We start from the raw sequence: 22,828 nt of genomic DNA on the forward strand, positions 1-22,828 counted from the left end.
ACATCGTTAGGCCGTCTTCCGCTCACGCCCCAACATCGTGCAGCCCGCCTCCAGTGGTGTCGCGACAGGCATGAATGGAGGGACGAATGGAGACGTGTCGTCTTCAGCGATGAGAGTCGCTTCTGCCTTGGTGCCAATGATGGTCGTATGCGTGTTTGGCGCCGTGCAGGTGAGCGCCACAATCAGGACTGCATACGACCGAGGCACACAGGGCCAACACCCGGCATCATGGTGTGGGGAGCGATCTCCTACACTGGCCGTACACCACTGGTGATCGTCGAGGGGACACTGAATAGTGCAGGGTACATCCAAACCGTCATCGAACCCATCGTTGTACCATTCCTAGACCGGCAAGGGAACTTGCTGTTCCAACAGGACAATGCACGTCCGCATGTATCCCGTGCCACCCAACGTGCTCTAGAAGGTGTAAGTCAACTACCCCGGCCAGCAAGATCTCTGGATCTGTCCCCCATTGAGCATGTTTGGGACTGGATGAAGCGTCGTCTCACGCGGTCTGCACGTCCAGCACGAACGCTGGTCCAACTGAGGCGCCAGGTGGAAATGGCATGGCAAGCCGTTCCACAGGACTACATCCAGCATCTCTACGATCGTCTCCATGGGAGAATAGCAGCCTGCATTGCTGCGAAAGGTGGATATACACTGTATTAGTGCCGACATTGTGCATGCTCTGTTGCCTGTGTCTATGTGCCTGTGGTTCTGTCAGTGTGATCATGTGATGTATCTGACCCCAGGAATGTGTCAATAAAGTTTCCCCTTCCTGGGACAATGAATTCACGGTGTTCTTATTTCAATTTCCAGGAGTGTATCTGAAACAATGCAGAGTGTGCGAGAACATAGGTTGTCCCAATACTAACTTATCGTAAGTTATAAATTACAGTTATCAAATAACAGAAAGATGAAAAGTTTCAGTCCACTGGTTTCTAAAAATCAAGGAGAAACCACAAAAATAATGTCTGCAAGTTGTTTGTCAGATTTGAAAAATATTAAGCAATTCAAATCAACAACATCGCATTGAAAGTCTGTTGGTTCATTGTATTGCCGGAAACCTTTTCACGTGAATCACCTGAGTGCAAGTGACAGCTCAGGCAACGCGCTGCCATTTTATGCCTCCAGCTGTGTATGTGCACATCACTGTCCCACGACTTTTGCCACCCCATTGTATACTTGAAGTTTCATAATCATATGCTAACCTTCTTCGTGTCGATCTCTTGAAATATATAGACAGCGAAACATGTATACAACCAGGATCGAAAGGTTGTTGTTGATAGAGTTAGGCGCCCTGAAAGAAACTGACTTGAAATGTGCTCTTGAACAATAAAATCGTAACCTCTGGCGATAACGCAGCTAAAATTCACATACAGATAAGTATTTACAAGACACATTACAACACTTGTAACACCATTATCGATTATAAGTAGTTTATACAGTATAATTATGTGTATTTAACTTTGAAGTGATTGTTCTGTACTAGTTGAGGTCTTTGAATTGTCAGAGGGAAGTGGAAGTTTTTGAAGTATATATTGTAAAGATTTAATAGTGTTTAAAGATAATGAAACTGCATAAAATATGTATGCTCATAAAAGAGAAATTGCACTTTGAATACTGGTTCATACTTAGGGGAGCTGTATTATATAAAGGAAAAGGTATAGGGAACCCCCTCCGCTGCGGAAGGGGCTTGGTGCGTGGGAAGAGGTGGATTTGACGGTCAATCTGGGCAGCAAGAGAGAGAGAGACAGAGAGCACATTACGCAGTCAGTGGCCAGCTGTTGTACGGTCAATAACGTGGGTGCCAAGCGTCATTCGGAAGCCGATTTATGTTGAAATTGCCTAGGATGTGGTTTCGGTTGCAATATGGTGCTCTTTTATTACGGAATGGCTCAAAAATGATTAATATGTCGCCAAGAAGAAATTTGAAAAGAGCCTTAACCTGCAAGAAGTGAGACCAGATAGCTGCCACGTGCTTGCCACCACTATTGCGCCACTGCTCCGCCAACGTCAGGAAATCAGATATGTATCTTAGTATGTTTGTGGGTGTGCTTTTTCAATAATAATTCAAGTGATAATAACATATGTGTGAACTTTGAAATTGTCCTGACTATAAAATCATTTTAAGGTCCTATCCTAATCGCGCAAAAGACCAAGTATCCTGTTCCTGAATAACCACTGAATTGTTTCTAATTTGAATGTGCCAAAGCTTCAGTGTTAAAGTGTATAAATGTTGCTAGGTAAATCACATGCTTCACAGGTAATGAAAATGGCGCATAATTTGACTTACAGGAGACTTGATTTTGCTTTGACTATTACCATGAACCAATTTCTGAAGTTTTATTTGAGAATAACATTTCAGTGAATTGCTATATAGTATTGAAATACAAACAGATTCAAGTGGGGTTAGAAATCCATATTAGTGTAATGCAATGTGTCTCTTTAATAGTCACGGAATTTGCCTGTGTAGTAAATGACATTTTATTGGCCCCACTATATTCTTTTCTGTTATGAAAAAGTTAAATTAAATATTGCTTTCGCTAAAGAAAACTGAAGTATTTCCATAAATGAGAGATGGTAAAAAAGTGTTTGTACCTTGTTATTTTATTGCATCTGTGATGTTTGTGTGTTAGTTAAACCAGGGGTCTCGTCATGCTTCACTTAGTCTCGTGATGTCTGTGATAACTTTTTGGTGCTGAAATGGTTAATGATTGAGATACTGATTATTATTAACAGGAGTAAAGGACCATTCATCTTTCTGTGATTGCTAATTGATGCAAATGATAACTACTGCTATACAATGTTAAGTTTGTCTGGTAGTCGTGTGTGTTCATTGTACTTTACAAAGAGAAAAAGAATGAAAGTCCCTTTTGCAAAATAAAATTTAAGTTCTTTGAACTTAATGTTTCAAATTACTAGGCTGGCGACTGTTTATTATTTCATTCGCGAGAACTTCATTACTTTCTTAGCATCCAAAATTAAAGTCTTTCTACTAATTGCCTTTTATACGAAAATCATTCCCTCTGTCTATTAGCTAAAGACACAGTCAAACTTCAAAATTCCTCCCAGAGGGTAACACTTAATGTGTGTTTACGTCATATTTGGCACAAAGTACGTACGGAAGTGTTATGCATTTTGCGGTGTTACTGAGACTACTACCATTCATGCTCCCTCAAACTACTCTTAACTTTGTAACACTGATGTTGAATGACGTTACAAGATGTGTTAAGAAGCAATATACGAAGAGTATATGGAAAGCCCGCCATCGTAGCGACCGCTGTTACTTACTGCTGGCGCATAAGTCAGTATCTGGATGGAAAGGTTCAAGTGGTTCAAATGGCTCTGAGCACTATGGGACTTCACATCTGAGGTCATCACTCCCCTATAACTCAGAACTACTTAAACCTAACTAACCTAAGGACATCACACACATCCATGCCCGAGGCAGGATTCGAACCTGCGACCGTAGCGGTCGCGCGGCTCCAGACTGTAGCGCCTAGAACCGCTCGGCTGGATGGAAAGTAAACAAGTCGTTACGTCAGATACACGCATCTGGCACTGTTTCCGTACATCCCGTGATAACTGGCTTGCTCTTAATCTGTGCCACTAATTGTGCTGGAGACGTACATTCGACAACATAGTTCAAGATTTGATCAAAATGTGGACAATTAATCTCTGTTCAGACGGTGATAGTTAGGACCAATTAAGAAAAAGTACTCCTTGCTACGTTTCGTTTACAACAAGTTTACAAGGCTGCTGCATGTGCAGGAGATGGGAGCCATCCGCCGACAGTGCTTAGCTGATGCATTACGCACCACTTCATTACATGTAGGGTGTTTGTCGGTTCCTCGTTGCTCTCTTAAGTATACAGCTAGTTGAGAACTATCCACTGTAAAAAGATCATTGTACGGCCAATACAAGAATTGATTCAGAGCTCATGATGATCACGTTACTACCAGTAGCAATAGTATTCCTACGATTGAGTGCTTACACTATTAAGAATGTTGAATACTTTTGGATAGGTCTATTTATTATATACGAGCAATAACTTTCCTGCATTGAAAAACCTATAAATTTGTGTTGGCTGGTACTGGAAACGATCCAGGGAGCGCATGTGTCATATTAAATACAGAACTAGAATGTAATTACAGCCAATATTAAATCTTAAAAAATATTCTATTAGTTGTGTAAATGTTTTTCGTATTTTTCCTCTTCCGCAGGACATACAGAAGTTTTTGGACGAGGCCACAGACGGAGCGATATACTTCAGTATGGGTTCCAACGTGAAAAGTGCTCATTGGCCAGAGGAAAAACGCTCAGTTTTCCTGAAGGTGTTTTCCCAGCTGAAGCAACGAGTGCTGTGGAAATGGGAGACGGACTCCATGCCCGGACAACCGCCGAATGTTAAGACCGGCAAGTGGCTGCCGCAGTCCGACATACTGGGTGAGTGCCGTGTCTGCGTCACGCCGTCTCTTTATCCACTCTGCTGACTCCCTATTACGTACGCAGAAGACGTTGCAAGAAATTTGTTGGGGGAGGCTGTTTTACTTTTTAAACTTATTTCTCAGTTATACATTAAGGCCACGTCCTACACGACTGCATCGGGAGACAAAATACGACTGCAAGTTTTAGCTACGGAAGTGTCCTAGGATGATATCTGTACTGCTGCTTGTTGTTTGCTGTACCTAGTGACGTTTGAATTCAAACGCATTCGAAGTTTGTCACAACAACACGAGTGATAGTGACAACAATCTTCTCTGTGAAGCGCTCGAGCAAATGTGCTGGGTGTTATGAAATACTTATCGTCCGATTTTAAGAGAACTACGTGGCGAAAAAATTTTATTTTCTTGCATCTTAGAGCATGATGTCTTTGCTCGATGAAGGGCAGAATTTCTTTTCGTTATTTGTCGTAGTTACTGTGCTGCGCGAAACTTAGTATACTACTGCGCGAATTATTTTCTAGTTCGCAGAGATAAAAAAGAATTGTGCAGATTCTGTGTGTAGTCCATTTTGTCATACATTTCTGTAGGATGAGGAATTCCACCATATGCAAGACACCTTTTCAGTTTCGTTTCACCTAGAGATATTTCAGCACTTTTCCCGCTATCTTCAGAGGCTATTTTATTTTCTTAATGTAAAATTGTTGTTACATATTAACATTTACAGAAACGTTTGGCACAAAATGTTTAAAATTGTTAATGAATAACTGTTGCAAAACATTATACACCATTTGTTTACAGTTCCCAGTTGAGATATGAATTAACGACCTGATGCACTGTATGTTTATTCCATAACGTCTAAAGTTCTAGTTAGTGTAGATGTAGGCATTAGTTTACCTACCTTACATGAAGCTATTGGGTATTTATGTTGGTAGCTGCCGGCCGCGGTGGCTGAGCGATTCTAGGCGCTTCAGTCCGGAACCGTGCGACAGCTACTGTCGCAGGTTCGAATCCTGCCTGGGGCATGGATGTGTGTGATGTCCTTAGGTTAGTTAGGTTTAAGTAGTTCTAAGTTCTAGGGGACTCATGACCTCAGATGTTAAGTCCCATAGTGCTCAGAGCCATTTTGTTGGTAGCTAGTCTGCTACACAATCTACAACTTGTCATCTGCAAACAGCAAAACGTAATACTTATTTTCTGTTTGTTATGCCTTTACGAACGTAAATGAGTGTATAACACGTTTTTTGTGTTTAACTTACGCCTTTGACGTTGTATTGTTTTCTCATATGTTTTGGCGAGCCGGCCGAAGTGGCCGTGCGGTTAAAGGCGCTGCAGTCTGGAACCGCAAGACCGCTTCGGTCGCAGGTTCGAATCCTGCCTCGGGCATGGATGTTTGTGATGTCCTTAGGTTAGTTAGGTTTAACTAGTTCTAAGTTCTAGGGGACTAATGACCTCAGCAGTTGAGTCCCATAGTGCTCAGAGCCATTTGAACCATTTTGTTTTGGCGAGGTTAATACTTTGATGCCTGTGACTTAAGGTCGTTTGATAACACACTTTCTACGAATTTTCAAACATGGGCGGAGTTTTCGCCGTCATTACGTGTTGTTATAGCTGTGTAGTGTTCATTTGTTTCGTGGCATGTTTGTCTGGATGAGGCGAACAAGTTAGAAGTGTAATTGGCGTTTGTAGTGTTTGGTTTGTGTGTGTGTGTGTGTATGCGTTTGTGTGTGTATGTGTGTGCGTGTGTGTGTTTGTGTGTGTGTGTGTGTTCAGGACTGGGGCAGAAGAGATAGAGAATGAGTGTATTTTTTTCTCATGAGTTGGTTTGGTGTGGGTGTTATTCGTGTAGTTCTTCAATTGTGACAACGAGAGTTTTATTGCACAGTGATGTGTATTCATTTAGTACTTTCTTTCATTGGGCTATGACTTTTGAATGTGATAGTTTTCATCTACAGTTAATTTTTGTATAAGCTGCTACTAGTTTTGAGGATCTGTAAGTCAGTTTCAATGTTTGTTGGATGGTAATCGTGTGCTAACAGGTCATCTGCGAATGTTGAGTGTGAGCTATTGCTTTTCAGTGCTCTGAGGTGTTCTGTATACCTGGTTCTGAAATTCCTGCATGTTTTACTCGCATACACAGATTGACAGCAGTTGGAAATAAGATGGTAAATACCAGGTTGGCTGTATTTGTCAGTGTTGTTGGTATTTCTCCCAAGTCTGCTTTGTATTGTGTTTTTCTGTATGCTATGTTGAGTCCTTGTTTCTGTAGTAAATTACCCACCCTGAGTGTGAGTGTTGGTGTAATCATTATGTGCCATTTGTTGCTCACTGTCTGCTGATTTGTGGTGTATTGTGTTGTGTGTGTGTGTGTGTGTGTGTGTGTGTGTGTGTGTGTGTGTGTGTGTGTTTTGTGTGTGTGTTTTTTTTTGTTTTGTATTTTGTTATCTTTTTATCTACTCTCCTTGCATCACATCCATTCTCCTGTGCAATTTGTTTTATTCTGTGCAGTTCTTGTGTGTAATCATGTTTGTTCCTGAGTGTTTTGTTTAGTCTGTGTAGTAAATATGTGATACTGGTTTCTTTGTGAGTTATTGGGTGATTGGATTGGTTATGAATAAAGGTGCTGGTGATGGTGGGTTTCCTGTAGATTGTGAATTTATGTTTATTGTTTCTCTTGTGTATTGTGAAATCTAAGAAATTTTCTGTCTGTTTGTGTTTCAACAATTAACTGTATTTGTGGGTGGGTGAAGTTTAAGTTGTCATAAAATGTTCTATGCGAGTCTGTGGCTCATCTATTAAACAAATTATATCATTTGCATATCTCTCTCAATATATTAGTTTGTGCTGTTTTGGTATTACTATTTTCTCAAAGACTTGTTTTTCTATATGGTGGAGGAAAATGTCAGCTAGGAGACCACTGGTTGGGGATCCCATGGGTAGTCCATCTTTTTGAGAGTAAAATTTGTTGTTGTATGTAAACTAATGCATACATCCACTTTTTGCCAACCAAGGTGCAAATAGAACTTAGGATATAATGTAACAAACAACATACAGTGTATCACATCGTTAATACATATATCAACTGTGAACTGTAAACAAATGATGTATAATATTTTACAACAATTATTAATTCACAATTGTAAATATTTATACCGAAATCTTCTCTAAATGTTAATATGTAACAATAATTTTACCGTAAGAATAAAATAGCTCACTGGAGATAGCGCAAAAAGTGCTGAGGCATGTCTGGGTAAAGAGAAACTGAAAAGGGGTCTTGTGTAAGGCGAAATTCCTCATCCTGTTTTCATAGCAAGCACGGACATAGGAAGCACTGCAACGCCACGAGGTGATACGTTTCTGCGCGCGAAGTGTTGCCAACCTACCAAATTGCATTAGAAGTCGATATCAGACAGGTGTGTCTCTTTGTTCTCGCGATTTTGGGTTTTATATCTGGCAAACACGTGGCGCGCGTTGTGCCCAATTCCGTCCCTGTGCAGTGTGAATCATTTGGTTGTAAAAATCGTCGTATTTCGCAAGCGGTCCAAAATTTCGAAACGAGGTTTTCACAGATGTTACGAAGCAAAGAAGTACCTATTCGTCTATGATTAATACACGTGGAAAATGTCTGAGTGGATCGGAAACAAATCTCGCTACTAACTACAACACAGTTTTTTGACCGAATTTTTATTGCCAAACGAAGACAGAAATGAGCAAATAGGGAATCAAATTGACAAGCATGAGGTCCGATTTTACAAAAAAATTATTTGATTGCTTGAAAGTGGTCAGGGCAATTAAGAAAAAGTTAGTGAGTTGAGGGAACAATGATATATTTCGCTAACAACTGCATTTGAGATGTAGAAAAGTTCATCTCTTCAAGTCCTAGTTATTTTGCGCATAAAGATATATATTGGTGTAATATTTAACTGACGAAAAGGCTTCCTTCGGATGAAGCAGTAAACTAAGGACATTTCCGGAACAGATGATGCTAGGAAGGCAAACAAGATTCCTATAAGATCATGCCTTTGGAATAAAACTTGAAAAAAAAGTGAAAACAAATTGGTCAAATGTTTTGTGAAACGATTTGCTAAACGTAAGAAAGGAACTAGGTGAGAGAAACGTTTGACGTTTGATTGATGATGTAGATGATATACAGCAAATGAGGTGCATCAAAATTTCTCTAATCTATATTATTTCTTACTTACAGCCAAATCATTTGATATTTTTCTTTTCGAAAAAATTTATGCTTCATTTATGAAAACTGCTTAGATTAATTTAAACACTTGGCACTGACACTGACTGGTCAAGAATTATGTTCCCTACATTCAAATATCGATAAAATTTTTTGGTTGTTCAGTGTGTTTCATTAGAAATTTAATGTGTGTGATGTATTGGGATAGGTGCATACACACTTAAAGTACTGTACTAAATGCAATAGCAGCGAAGTACAATGCTCAATTTGTTTAGAAGGTTAAAAAATGGATAAAACACAACAAACTTGCGGCATCATGTAATCGGAAAACGACAACAACGTTCCTTGGAAGAGAAAGGAAATTTGGCTGATATACCTACACTTTTGTAGACGTACTATAAACGCAGGGTAGTAACCGAACCCTTAATTATGTGGCTGCTTCAGAGTAAAAAAAAAGCGATACCATCCAAAAGTGACGGTGCATGAAACATAGCAACTTTTGATCTTTCGCTCTCACTCTTGCGGCGCCCGTCTCTTGCACCTTTACCACCTTTGCTGTTGACATCGAGACTTACTTCAATCCACTCATTCATTCACTCATTTATTCATAATATAAAATAAAAATATAAAGTAGGTGAGCTCGTGGCTATGTCTACATAATATGCATTTATTTGATTGTATCCCTTGCAGACAGATAACTTAACGTAATAAACCGGGTTCTCCAACCTCTGTTTCCACCCTTTAGTACTTAGTACTCGTAATACGCAGATTTTTAGGCATGCTTATCGATTATAATCTGACACACAAGAATAATGTAAATAAAAAGTTAAATAAACTTCTATATTCTGTAAGAATACTTTGGGGGAACTCCATATGCAGTAGAAAAACATTTAGGCAACAAAATAAAAGATTGTTGGAATTATAATACGTGCTAAATACAGTGACTGCTGTAGACCAATATTTAAAAGTCTTAATATACTGTCCCTTCTGTGTTTACATATCTATGAAGTACTACTCTTCATAAAAGTAAACATATTAGAATAAATCAAGCAGAACTGATTTGGACTCTCATGATACTAGACAGAAGCATTACATGCATAATAAATAGATGCAAAACTTACATAAGTTCAAACTGAAAGTGAAAGATTACTTGCTTGACCACTGCTTCTGTTCTGCTCCTGAGTTTTTAGAGCACCAAGGAAATATAGTTTAATTGACCACATGTTCTTAATCATACTATTCTTTCAATCATCTAATTGTTTTAAAATTATGTTGCCAATATTCAACCGGTATTGCATGATTTTTCTAAAGCACAGTGTCTATAGACTTTTATATGCTATATAAAACCTGACTTGCCCTACATCTTTTGCACAAACTATGTACTAAATCACCATTTACAGAATGAATAAAGAAATACAAATACAAATAGTCGTGCCATCCTTGAATACAACACGATTTTTTAGCAAAGTTTCAAAAAATTACAATCAGTAAGAGAATACTGGGGATCATTTTTAGTATTCATCTCATTATTTTTCGAGAAGAGCAGCGAACTGTGGCTGTAGTAAGTTTACTTTTATTTGTCAATTTTAGCTAATATTTTGATTCTGAATTACACTGAAATTTATAAGGCAAAAGTTGTCGCAGTCTCAGAATTTTTCAGTTTTTTTACGACATCTGTTTTTATTGGAAATAACAGCAATAAAAAGTGAAAATCAGTCATTTCAGATATTGGTTACCTTGAGTGGTTTTAACAGTCAGGTTACAATGAAGAAGACAAAAGAAACAGCTGTAACCGAAAAGCCATAACCACCATGCCTACTTTCTGCTAACCATCAATTAACAGCATGCTGTTAATTGTTACATCCAAACGAAACACGAGCAGAGGATCTTCAGGAGATTTTTCATAAGACTCTTTCCTTTTGAGGACGACGTTTCTCTTCGCAATCCCCACAGCCATGCACTCACAAACCGGTCCGGCAGCCCACTATTGTGGCAACAAAGCTATTATAATAGACTCTCTTGCTTAAAAGAGGCGAAGCAGTCAGAAGGCAAGGTGGGATGTCGTTGTCACTACACGGATGTACTACCATAGGAGAGTATGAGTATGTGGAAGACGAGAGCTACAGTTCTCTGTGACTCGTAGGACGACCATCGGAGCACGGTACTGTTTCCAGAATGAGTCTTCGATCTGCGGTGTGGAGTGTGCGTTGATCTGAAACTTCCTGGCAGATTAAAACTTCTTGCCAAAACGGGGAGTCTACCCTACAATCTTTCAATTTCGTGGGAAAGTCTAAAAATCAGCGCTACCTTGTTGCGTCGAAGAGATAACATGCCGAGCGGCTGTGGGCTTGACAAGACAGCAACTTTTGCTGTCCACACAAACTGTATTAATTGACTTTTCCATTGGTTCTTGGCAGAATGTTTTATAGACCGAGGTGAAAAGAGTCATTGGATAGAGATATGCCCAAATACAGATGGTGGCGCTATCACGTATACAAGGTATAAAAGGGCAGTATTCTGAGATCCACAGTGTCAAGAGTGTGCCGAGAATACCAAATTTCAGCCGTTACCTCTCTGTCAAAGGCATTTGACTGTGTAAATCACAATATCCTTTTAAGTAAATTAAAATATTATATTGTAACAGGAAACGCTACAAAATGGTTCAAATCTTACATCTCTGGCAGGAAACAAAGGGTCTTATTAGGAAAGAGACATGTATCGAGCTATCAGGCATCATCCAACTGGGAACTAATTACATGTGGGGTCCCACAAGGTTCCATTTTGGGGCCCTTACTTATTCTTGTGTATATCAATGACCTTTCATCAGTAACATTACCAGATGCCAAGTTCGTTTTGTTTGCTGATAATACAAAAAATGCAATAAATAGCAAATCAAGTGTAGTCTTAGAAAGATCAGCTTATAAAATATTTGGTTCCTAGCCAATTCTTTGTCGCTAAACTTTGAAAAACCACACTACATGCAGTTCAGAACTTGTAAGGGGTGTCCCACGAGTATATGCCTAACATACGATCACAAGCAGATAGAAGAAATGGACAGTGTTAAATTCTTGGGATTACAGCTTGATAATAAATTCAACTGGGAGGAGCACACCACAGAACTGCTGAAGCGTCTTAACAAATCTCTATTTGCAATGCGAATTGTGCCAGGCATAGGGGATATGAAAATGAAAAAGCTGGCATACTATGCTTACTTTCATTCCATAATGTCATACAGGATTATTTTTTGGGGTAATTCATCAAGCCAAGCTTAAGTTTTCTGGGCACAAAAACGTAAGAGTTATATGTGGTGTGAACACAAGAACAATCTGCAGAAGCCTGTTTAGGGAACTAGGGATACTAACTACTGCTTCCCAATATATTTATTCCTTAGTGAAATTTCTCATTAAAAATATATCACTTTTTCAAACCAACAGCTCATTTCATGGAATCAGTACTAGAAATAACAATATTCTTCACAGGGATTTAAAGTCACTTAATCTTGTACAAAAAGGTGTGCATTATTCAGGAACACACATTTTCAATAACTTGCCAGCAGCCATAAAAAGCTTGACAACCAATGAAATTCAGTTTAAGAGAAGCCTAAAGGATTTATTGGTGACCAACTCCTTCTACTCCAATGATGAATTTCTCAGTAAAACCAACTGATTTGTATATATATATAATGTAACTTCAGTAATGTGTTCATTGTAAATAAGTATTACAGTAGTTGTATTACACATTTATTACCTTATAAATAAGCAAATAAACTTTTTTATTTTAAATTCAGTATTTGTAAAATTAGTATTTGTAAAATGACTCTTTAATATAGTGTTCATTAAAAATGACGATCATTACACTTAGGACTTGTGGAATGGTACATTAGTTTATTTGTTTTAGTTGTAAATATTTGTCATGTATTGTTGTTTTTGTGACATGTTCTACATCCTGGAGGACCTCCTCACTACGGATCAGTTGGAATGAAAGCAAATCTAATCTAATCTAATCAAACCACTGACAACGCAGGGGCTGACGACCTTCCCATAATGACTGAGAGTAGAGCCATTTGAGTAGAGTTGTCAGTGCTAGCAGACAAGCGTCACTGCATGAAATAACCACAGAAGTCAATGTGGGACATACTTCGAATGAATCCGAGAGGAGAGTGTGGCGAAATATGGCGTTAATGGGCTGTGGCAGCAGACGACCAACACGGGTGGCTTTGCTAACAGCACGACCTCTCCTGGGCTCGTGACCATATCGGTTGGACCCTAGACGGCTAGAAAACCGTGGCGTGGTCAGATAAGTCTCGATTTCAGTTGGCAAGAGCTGACGGTTGGGTTCGAGTGTGGTGCAGACCCCACGAAGCCATGGAGCCAAGTTGTCAACAAGGCACTGTGCTGGCTGTTGGTGACTCGGTAATGATATGGGCTGTGTTTCCATGGAATGGACTGAGTGCTCTAGTCCAACTGTACCGATCATAGACTGGAAAAGGTTATATTTGGCTAGCTGGAGACCATTTTTAGCCACTGATGGGCTTCATGTTCCCAAAGAACGACGTCGTATAACCTGGCCACAGTTGTTTGTAGTTGGTTTGAAGAAGATTGTAGACAATTACAGCCAATGATTTGGCTATCCAGATCACCCAACATGAATCCCATTAAACGTCTGTGGGGCGTAATCGAGAGGTCAGCTCGTCCACAAAACACTGCGCCAGCAGCACTTTCGCAATTGTGGACGGCTGTAGACGGAGCATGGGTCAATGTTTCTGCAGGAGACTTACAACGACTTGTTGAGGATACATTACATCGAGATGCTGCATTATGGCGGGCAACGGGAGGCCTAATGATGTTGGGAGGTATTCTATGAGTTATGTCACCTCAGTGTAGATTACGAGTGAAAAAACACACGACACTGGTGAAATTCGAAAATATTCATTATTTAGGAAACCTATTTTCAGCTGTGTTTTCTGTAGGATCATGAATTTTAAACTTGTTCATCTACAGAATATCTCAGTCAGTTTCCAAACATGACAATTGTTAATATCTGATTTAGGACTACGTCAAGGAGACCTATTCCAGTAATTTTTTTTGGCATTTTGAGATGTGCTGCAATAATTCCGCTACAGTTCTGCACCAGAACTGTCCACTTTAATAACTTAAGATTTTGCAGCAGCATTAGGCTATGTAGTGGAAGTGGCTGAGGACTATGGTAAGGGAGCAAACATATTCCTGTAGTTAACACAGCTTTATTGCATAACGAAATTGAGCTCTATTCAGGATTCCTTTGTAAACAAAGAACTGTTCCTAGCATTAACAAACAACAAAAAGAAAGTAAGAGTAAATTTTGCACAAAGACTAAACTTCTGGCAACAATGCAATGTGAAACAAATAGAAACAATATGTCCAGTGACCAACTTCAACAGAAAGTCTGTCTTAGAGGCACTACAAATGTATCAAGTGAACAAACTTAAACATTTCACGTTAAACACTTGGCACTGTGCGCTGTGAGCTGACCCGATGTGAGCTTTGTCAGTAAAGAGAACAGCCAATTAAATAACAGTGTTTCAGCTGATCAGTATATACACAACGCAGAAAAAAAAGAAGAAGAGAGGGCCATCTTGCTGTAACACTAATATATGTCAGATTCCTTGTTATAGAAAATATTCTGTATCTCCAATATAAAAGCACAAAGAAAGTTTCTAAAAATCCATGCATTGAGGGGAGTTAAATCGGAATTTTTTTCACATTTTCACATTTTTATCTCACTATGAAATTTGCAATTTTCCGAATAAAATGATATATATATATATATATATATATATATATATATATATATATATATATATATATATATCACTTATAAACTCACATGGAATGTATTTTATTTTATTTTTTTTAAATATAATCGACATCAGTTGAAAATGTTAAAATTTTTACATGTATCAAGATATAATAAAATCTGTAATTTTTTATATAGAAGGCTATGGATTGCTGTGTTATGAAGGTTAAATTACGTGTTTGTATTGGTCATGTCCAGAAGAGGATGGGCACCAGGTTGAGGTAGTTTAAGCAAAGTTTCAGAGACAAGAAACTTTCTGATGGTAAAACCATAAGAGGCAGGCTGACAGACAAAATGATTGAAGAACTACAGCAGTATTATAGGATGGCCATTAGAAATAACACTGGGGATTTGTTGAAAATGAAGCAGGCAGTATGGGCTACCTTCTTCCAGAGACTGCCAACTGATGAAAGACCAGTACACCACCTTTGCCCTCCTGGACCTGATTCATGGAGGAATTACTGCGATGGCCAGTACTCAAACAGTTCATACAGCCATAAACATTCCAGTCTAGCTGCAGTCATGGATGTCATAAAAAACCTGTTTACAGAGACCTGGCAAATCCTGAATTACTGGAGAAGTGTCTGCATGGTCAGACTCAAAATCCCAATGAGTTGTTCAATAATCTTAGTGGACTCACTTATCAAAAATGTTTTTGTTGGAATGAAGACACTAAAGTGATGCTGTTATTGCTTTTAATGATGGTAACATTGGTAGGGTGAAAGGGCTACAGCATATGGAAATTAATCGTGGAGCAAACTGCATAAGAGAACTTGAATGGATGGACAAGGTTCGCACTGATAAAGCAGAGTATGCAGCACAATTGGCCACTAAGGATCCCAGAAAGAAGAAAAGAAGAAAAAAACTTGGGAAAAGATCAAAAAGATGATATACAGTATGGTGCAGAGTGCTTCTGAGTGACTAAAAATAAAAAAATTAAGCACATATTGAGTTACAGTCTTTTGAAACTTTAGAATCCGTTCCTGAAAATTTACATTTTCTGTAGCATTTTCCCATAAATCTCAGAAACCACTTCGCGTAGAGTTTGTTTCTACCTGCTCTGTTGCTGTGCTGCGGCAAATTTTCAGGTAGTAATAACATATATATCCTGAGTCTACCGAACTAAAATAAGAACATAATGCTATGTGTAATGAAAATATTTACTACACACACAAAAACAGTACACGAAATTTTGACTGTGTAAATAAAACATTGTATTTCGGAAATCAGTGGCTGAAATGCATTTATTGTAAATGAGTAGACTCAGAACATACAGTTTAATATCCTGTAAAAGCTTCATCTCAATGGCTACAGTGGTTCCTGAAATACAGGGAAGCCAAGTCACTAAATTTAACATTGTCGGGGTAGGGCATTTCAACTCCTCTTGAATGCTCACTTAACCATTCTTACAACAATATAATGAGTCGTGTTTTTTTGCCACAGCACAGCAACAGAGCAGGTAGAAAGAAACTGAAGCAATCGAGATGCCCTTGGTCAATCTACTCAGTGAGTTTGCTGATCAGCAGAAGACAGGAGACTACCATACACCCATACACCTGTCTCTCCTCTGTACATCCAATGTAGAGATACTGGATGAACAGAACTGTATGACGAGATAGCCAGCTGCAACAAGCACGATGTCGGGATCGAGTCTGTTGAATCTGACGCCACAATCGAGCTGCAAGCAGGGAGCATGGCCGACTGCAGGCCACTTGAGAGCGGTGTAGTCGCCCACATCATAGAGACGCCTGCATAGAATACGACGACTCCAAAGTAGCGAGAGAAGGCTACCGAGTCACTGCTCAGAGCATTGTCTCGGATATGCAATGAGAACGCAATCTCAGAAGGGCTGCCACATGCTGGTTTCTGGGATGTAGCAATAAAGCTGTACAGCCAGATGAACAGGAAGAGGGCAACAGTTTTCATCATCGCTGTACCAGTCGTCACCAACAGTAGCGACACCGTCGAACTGCCAAAGCTTCTGCCTTTACGTGTGCAGGTGGAAGCTCTTCCACGAGGAATGGACAGTAAGCCCCAGTGTTACAGGTTCCAGCAGGAAGGTCATGTCAACAAACACTGTTGCAATGCCACAGGGTGCCTTAAGTGCTCAGGTGAGCATGACAGCAGCACCTGCGGCCATGGCATAGAAAAGTCGTCAAAGTGTTCTGGAAGTGGTAGGCCCCATGTCGCCAACTGGTCAGGCTGCCTGGCTTTCTCAAGCCGGAAACAGGCTGATGGAGGTGTCGCAGCCCTGATTAGGGCAGCAGACAGAGGAACTGTTGGCCAATTCCTCCTCCTGTGGGCAGCCAGAATTTTCTGTCAATGGTGGGGGAGACGGCCACAGGTGGGAGGCTGGGAAAAAACTGCCTGTTCCAAAGCAGACGCAGCAGCAGATGATGAATGACAATTATGCCACAATGCATGATGTAGTGAGGCAGTCAGTGAAGTAACTGCAGCCGTCAAAGCCATCATGGCGGTAGAGAGAGCTTCATTTACAGGTGTCCTTGTTGTGGAAAAAGAGGAGGTATGCTGCCAACTGCAACAGATGTGTGCAGAACTTCCTTACCACTTCCGATAAGATGAACAGGTCTGTGTTCCTTGTAGAGAGTCATCATTCCCATGGATGGAGAAAAAAGGCTCTGCACAGCACACAACAACCCCATTCGCAATTGCAGATATGGAAGGAGCCACTGGGGTTGCCACTGACAAGAAGATGGAAGAAGACGAACAGGCCATGAACGTAGCAGCAGCTGCTACCGCCTTCTGAGACAGGCTGCTGCAGGCTGAACTGAACATTGAGGAGCCCAGTGCTGATGGCTGTACTGTGCAGTAGATGCTGCTCCAAGCAGTTAGCCCTACCGGCAAGCTGCGCCACTAAGGCCCCAGTGCCCGGGCTGGTGATGAGTGGGGACCTACCATGGCCCCCAGCTGCTTTAATATGGTGGTGAAGCTGGAATCACCCAGACCTGCTGCCAAACCAATGAACTGACAAAGTTCTTACTGTGCTGTCACACAGATCTGGACTGACCTCTTTGTCATGAACAGATCACTTTACAATGGTATCAAGCTGCATAAAATCCAGTTCTAACATGAACTACCCTTGCTTGATCTGTTGCAGATAGGATGAAAATCACTACTTCTCTTACTACTTGTCCTAACTGTCATGGCGGTTCTTTTTCCCCAAGGCACTTGCCTGACACTTTTTTCCCTGCACTCTTAAACATGCTATTCTCCAACGGTTTTCGTCTACTCCATCTGGTTTTCCACATGGGCCTGTATTAATGGGTAATCATGCCCAGCTGTACTGACAACATTGCATTCCCCACATCTTGTGAGACCTAAATTCATACAATTAAAAAAAGGCAGATGTGATAGTACATCTTTTGTCATGGTCACCATGTTAGTGTGGGGATGGAGGGGCTCCATTTAAATAAAGTTATTATACAACATTGTATTCATTATCTAACTGAGAAATATGAGCTCAACACTCCCTTCCTGTTGTAATATTCTTTAAAACAATGGTCACCAGAGTTATACATTTAAGGATCTGGTAAGGCTGCCAAAATTGTTGCAAGAACTTCCCATATCAGCTTCTCCCCAACTTTACTACATTTGGCAAAATTTCTCACTTGAACTTGAGCCCATTATTATAGTGCTTAGCTTCATTCATGTGGGCTGCTTCTTTGTTTTTCCCAAAGCTACTTTTCATGAATCTTTTCATGAAGTACCTTCTTGGGCGGTAAATGATCAATAGACCATAAATTAGTTGATGATGAATTCGACTATAGAACAAACTTCATACCTGCTGGAGTGTCCTTACGTGCCTCACGTCTGAACATCAATAGACCACACATAGATGGTGATGAACTCTTCATAGATACACCCTTATGTGCCTTATGCTTGGCCTCATCCACTCAACTGCCAGAACCCAACGAGTATGATCTGGCTGGTGGCGCACAATTAGCATTTGACTCATTTACTACATAATTACATCCTTCCTGGAAGGCCAAGTGTAAACCCTAGACTGCAGTAAGTACAAGATTTTCTTAGATTTATTACCTTCACTCGCTCTCGGAAAAATTCACTCCTTCTACACAGCCTGTGAAGATAAAGGATCAGAGCGTATCTCAAAATGTATCTCTATTATCCGAAACAGTACCTTCATGAATATTGACTGAGCTAGAACCGACCATGTTCAACTACTCGGACTGACAATACCTCGATCCGTCTCCCCTAATTTTTCGCGTCCAGAAGTTTTAAGGTAACTGAAACCATGAACAACCTACTTTCTCCTCAATTTAACAGAAGATTTCACTCTCGCATGCGAGTAACTGCCAAATAACTGCAACTTACGACTGATCACCCATTAGTCCCAGTCGAATTAGATTACCACTGATAACATATTCGCCTAAGAAAAATGAACATCTCAGTCGTACTACGGCCTGCTGATGTAATGGAAGATAATGCACAGCGCACAAACTTCATCAGCACAGCACAATAGTTCCTACGAGATCAAATGCAAAACAATAAAACAAGCAAATGCAGATCAGCACTTGCAAACTACAAAAGTGTCCGCCCCTGGTAGCTGTGTGATCACCGCAACGGAATGTGATGCCTAACGGCCCGGGTTCGATTCCTGGCTGGTTCGGGGTTTTTCTCTGCTCAGGGACTGGGTGTTGTGTTGTCTTCATCATCATTTCATCCTCATCCGGCGCGCAGGTCGCCCAATGTGGCATCGAATGTAATAAGACCTGCCCCGCATTTCCATTACATCAAAAATTCGTGTTTGATGAGTCAAAACACAGTTTTGGCTAATGAGCAATGCGACACATAAACTCACCAATAATTTAATCACGGCACACTTCGTGATCATAAACGTAGCACTGTCCAAAGACTGGTATTTTCCCACCGGCCAGGGACACAATGTGTAGAAGCAAACGCACGGCGCGGCAGTAACCCCCACTTTCATGTGTTCTTCTCATTCCAGACTTCCTCTTGGTGCCTTCCTCTGTCGACCTATCGATATGGCTCCATACTGCTAATACATATCGCTTCACATTACACTTTCAAGGGTTGTGATTACATTGACTTATAGTGTTATACAGGACTACAACACATTATTCTGTTCATAGAAAATGAATTCAAACAAAATGTTTATGGGGGTAGGACGTCAAACGGGCCGACTTGGAGCAGGAGAGGCACCACAGGACATTTTAATTTCCACTGTCTATACTTTTACAAGTAAATTCGAAAAGCTTTGTCAGCATGACCAGGAAGGATTCAGGATTCACACACACAGCAGTGGAAGTGCAAAAACATAACAAAATAGTTTTTTTACATGTGAAATTTCATCATTTTTTCACTTACTATTGGGTGCATTTGTTGCTATAGGTAACTTTTCTTCATAAGTAAGAGAGACTGTTCGATGAATTTTGCACAGCATACAATCTATACTTACAGGTGTCTGAAACTCTAGAATCTATTTAATTTATGAAAAAACGAATGTGCTGTTACGTTTTAAACTTTATGTTTAGAAAAAAATTCAAATTTTGTAGTTAATTATCTCAATTTTTACCACAGTTTTTTACAAATTTGAAAAATTCTAGAGTTTCATACAACTGTAGTATGGTTTGTACGCTGTGCAAAATTCATCAAAGAATTTCTCTTACTTCTGAAAGAAAATGTACCTATAGCAACAAATGCAGCCAACATGTCCCCAATGAAGTAAATCAACGCCTGTTTGCAGCTAGGCTGTCCATTTAATTATCATTTCATTTCTAGCAAAGCTGCATGGTCATCCACGGTAACTGTTCTTTCACGAACAGATACTACCGTCATATTTAGTTAAAATATGGCTTCCCGGCCATTGACCTTCTTGTGCGAACGCACAAGCTATGCCCGAACTCGTACGGGACTTGGTAGATTAATCTGCCACAAGTAATGAGTATGATGGGCAAACATCAATTAGGCGCACTACGAACGTAGTGGTGTGGACATGTTGGGAATGTGGATCTCACGGGGAGTGTGCAAGGGTAAGTCCCTGCAGACGCACTATCCTCTGTGCCCGCGGTGGCTCAGATGGATAGAGCGTCTGCCATGTGAGCAGGAGATCCCGAGTTCGAGTCCCGGTCGGGGCACACATTTTCAACATGTCCCCAATGAAGTACATCAACGCCTGTTTGCAGCTAGTGTGTCCATTTAATTATCATTTCATGACAGAAGTATTGTCCAATTTGTTTGGGGGATGGATTCGAAGACTTCACTGAAGACTGCCGTAATGCTGATGGATCGAAGCGATTTAATGACTATGTTTGTCGTGATTTAGGAACAGGATGGATTCTGATGTCTTCCGTAGGTCAGGGAAGAAAGTAATTAGTGAATGGATTATAGTCTATGTACTTTAACACAACTGGTATAATCTAGATAATTGATTACCCTATTCGTCCAATGTACTGGAAACCATTGCTCACAGTAGTTCACCAGGAATAGAAACAAACAGCTCCCTTCAGAACTAAGTGGAAGGGTTCTCCAATGGACGCTATTACTTACCTGACTGATATTTTTGGATCGAACAGTGATGGGTGTCCTCAGACGTATGTTGGCTCAGTGGGTTTGGAATGATGCTGAGATACTAGTTCTTTACAAGGACATACGCGTGCAGTGTTTCAGTTGTGTACTGTAGCTGTGGCCACGCCTTGCTCTCCTTATGTTTCAGCCCACAAGAATGTGCGGGCGTTCATAACACACGGTGGTCTCCTGAGCAACCAGGAGGCCCTCAGCCACGGAGTGCCGCTGGTGGGGATCCCAGTGTTCGGCGACCAGCTGCTCAACATGGCGCAGGCGCAGAGGCAGGGCTACGCTGTCACGCTGGCCACGAGCAACATCACCGAGGACTCTCTGCGTTGGGCGCTCGCCGAGGTGCTCACCGTCCCCAGGTAAACAGGCGGTCTCCAAGCAAAGCGATCCCCACTCTGGCTAGGACAGGAGGAAGACTAGTCTTTCTTGGTCAAGCATAAGCACATGTAACAGCCAATCGTGTTTGCACGACGCAGGAGACATTTGCCTTTCTGAAGGTATGCACTTGTAGATCCGGAGGTTCAGTGAAAATACACCAGAAATATACTATTGCGCTCGTGCCTGCAGTATCGTGATTTTTGGGGCAGTGGGCACTTAAAAATGCGCAGAATTCAGGCTTTTTTGCCAACAGAAAATTGTTGGCGATGAACAGTGTTGTTGCTGCGGTCTTTGAAGCAGATCTCCAGCCAGATCTATCCTGTGGAACCCCCTTCATAGCTGCATAACTACTGGAGTCCCCATCAGTTTTAGTACGGTTACTATAGTCAAGCTATGATCACACTCCAGATTTCTGCACCCCCCCATATGCACATACTTTCCACCATTACTGAATTATACAAAAAACTTCTGTTCTAAACTTGTGTTAAGCGCTTACCATCCCCATTTCACTTCTATAAGAGGCTAAACTCGAAACAAATACTTTTTCAGGGAAGCAGTCTTTAAATTTTGTTCGCTGTTACAAATTTCTCTTTTTCTGATGCGCATTGCTTACTGTTGCCAGTCTGTATTTTATCGCTTCTCTACTTCGACTACCTTGAGCTATTTCGCTGAACAGTTAGCAAAAAAGACAGGAAAAATAGTTCAAATGGCTCTGAGCACTATGGGACTCAACATCTTAGATCATAAGTCCCCTAGAACTTAGAACTACTTAAACCTAACTAACCTAGGGACATCACACACATCCATGCCCGAGGCAGGATTCGAACCTGCGACCCTAGCAGTCGTGGGGTTCCAGATTGAAGCATCGGCCGGCTTACAATGTCCAGTGGGGGTGTTAAAAGGTTTGATCTGGCGCTTTGTATTTATCCATCACTGAGAATCATATCTATGTTGTCTAATTGAAACATCGTATTATATTTTTCATACATTTGGCCATCGCAAATCTGTTAACTTGCACACCTTTCTTTGTCACGAGTTCCACCCTACTTGCGGATGCCTAAGATTTGCCTCATAAAAAGTTTCCCAATTCACTTTCTTTGCAATTAATTCAAGGGTAACGAAGCATAGATACGCAGCATTTGCAATTATTTTCGATAAATGTTTTACAGCACCACTGGTAAGAATACATCACATGATACTTCGAGAGACATCGCGACGGAGACTGCGTCGTCGGAACTTATTACTTCTTCCACACCATCTCATAGATTTAGAGGTTCTTAACCACTGTAGGACACAAATGTAAACAGAAAAGGGAAATTATCTTGTAGCTAGAAGGAGTAATGATGCAGAAACAGTTATACATTATAAAAAGTACTGCACTGTATTGAGAAAAGTTATTAAAAAG

The 22,828-nt window shown here is 40.6% G+C and overlaps 1 protein-coding gene across 1 annotated transcript in view; it reads left to right on the forward strand.

Moving 5' to 3' along the window:
• The window catches only part of LOC126419832 (UDP-glycosyltransferase UGT5-like), a 101,318-nt gene that overhangs the window by 67,394 nt on the left and 11,096 nt on the right, over positions 1 to 22,828 (forward strand). The window contains exons 4-5 of the mRNA XM_050087064.1: positions 4,227 to 4,449; positions 21,185 to 21,404. Coding sequence (XP_049943021.1) covers positions 4,227 to 4,449; positions 21,185 to 21,404 — 443 coding nt within the window. The remainder of the gene's footprint in view (positions 1 to 4,226; positions 4,450 to 21,184; positions 21,405 to 22,828) is intronic.

Source organism: Schistocerca serialis, chromosome 9 (assembly GCF_023864345.2).
Source record: "Schistocerca serialis cubense isolate TAMUIC-IGC-003099 chromosome 9, iqSchSeri2.2, whole genome shotgun sequence".
Classification (NCBI taxonomy): domain Eukaryota; kingdom Metazoa; phylum Arthropoda; class Insecta; order Orthoptera; family Acrididae; genus Schistocerca; species Schistocerca serialis.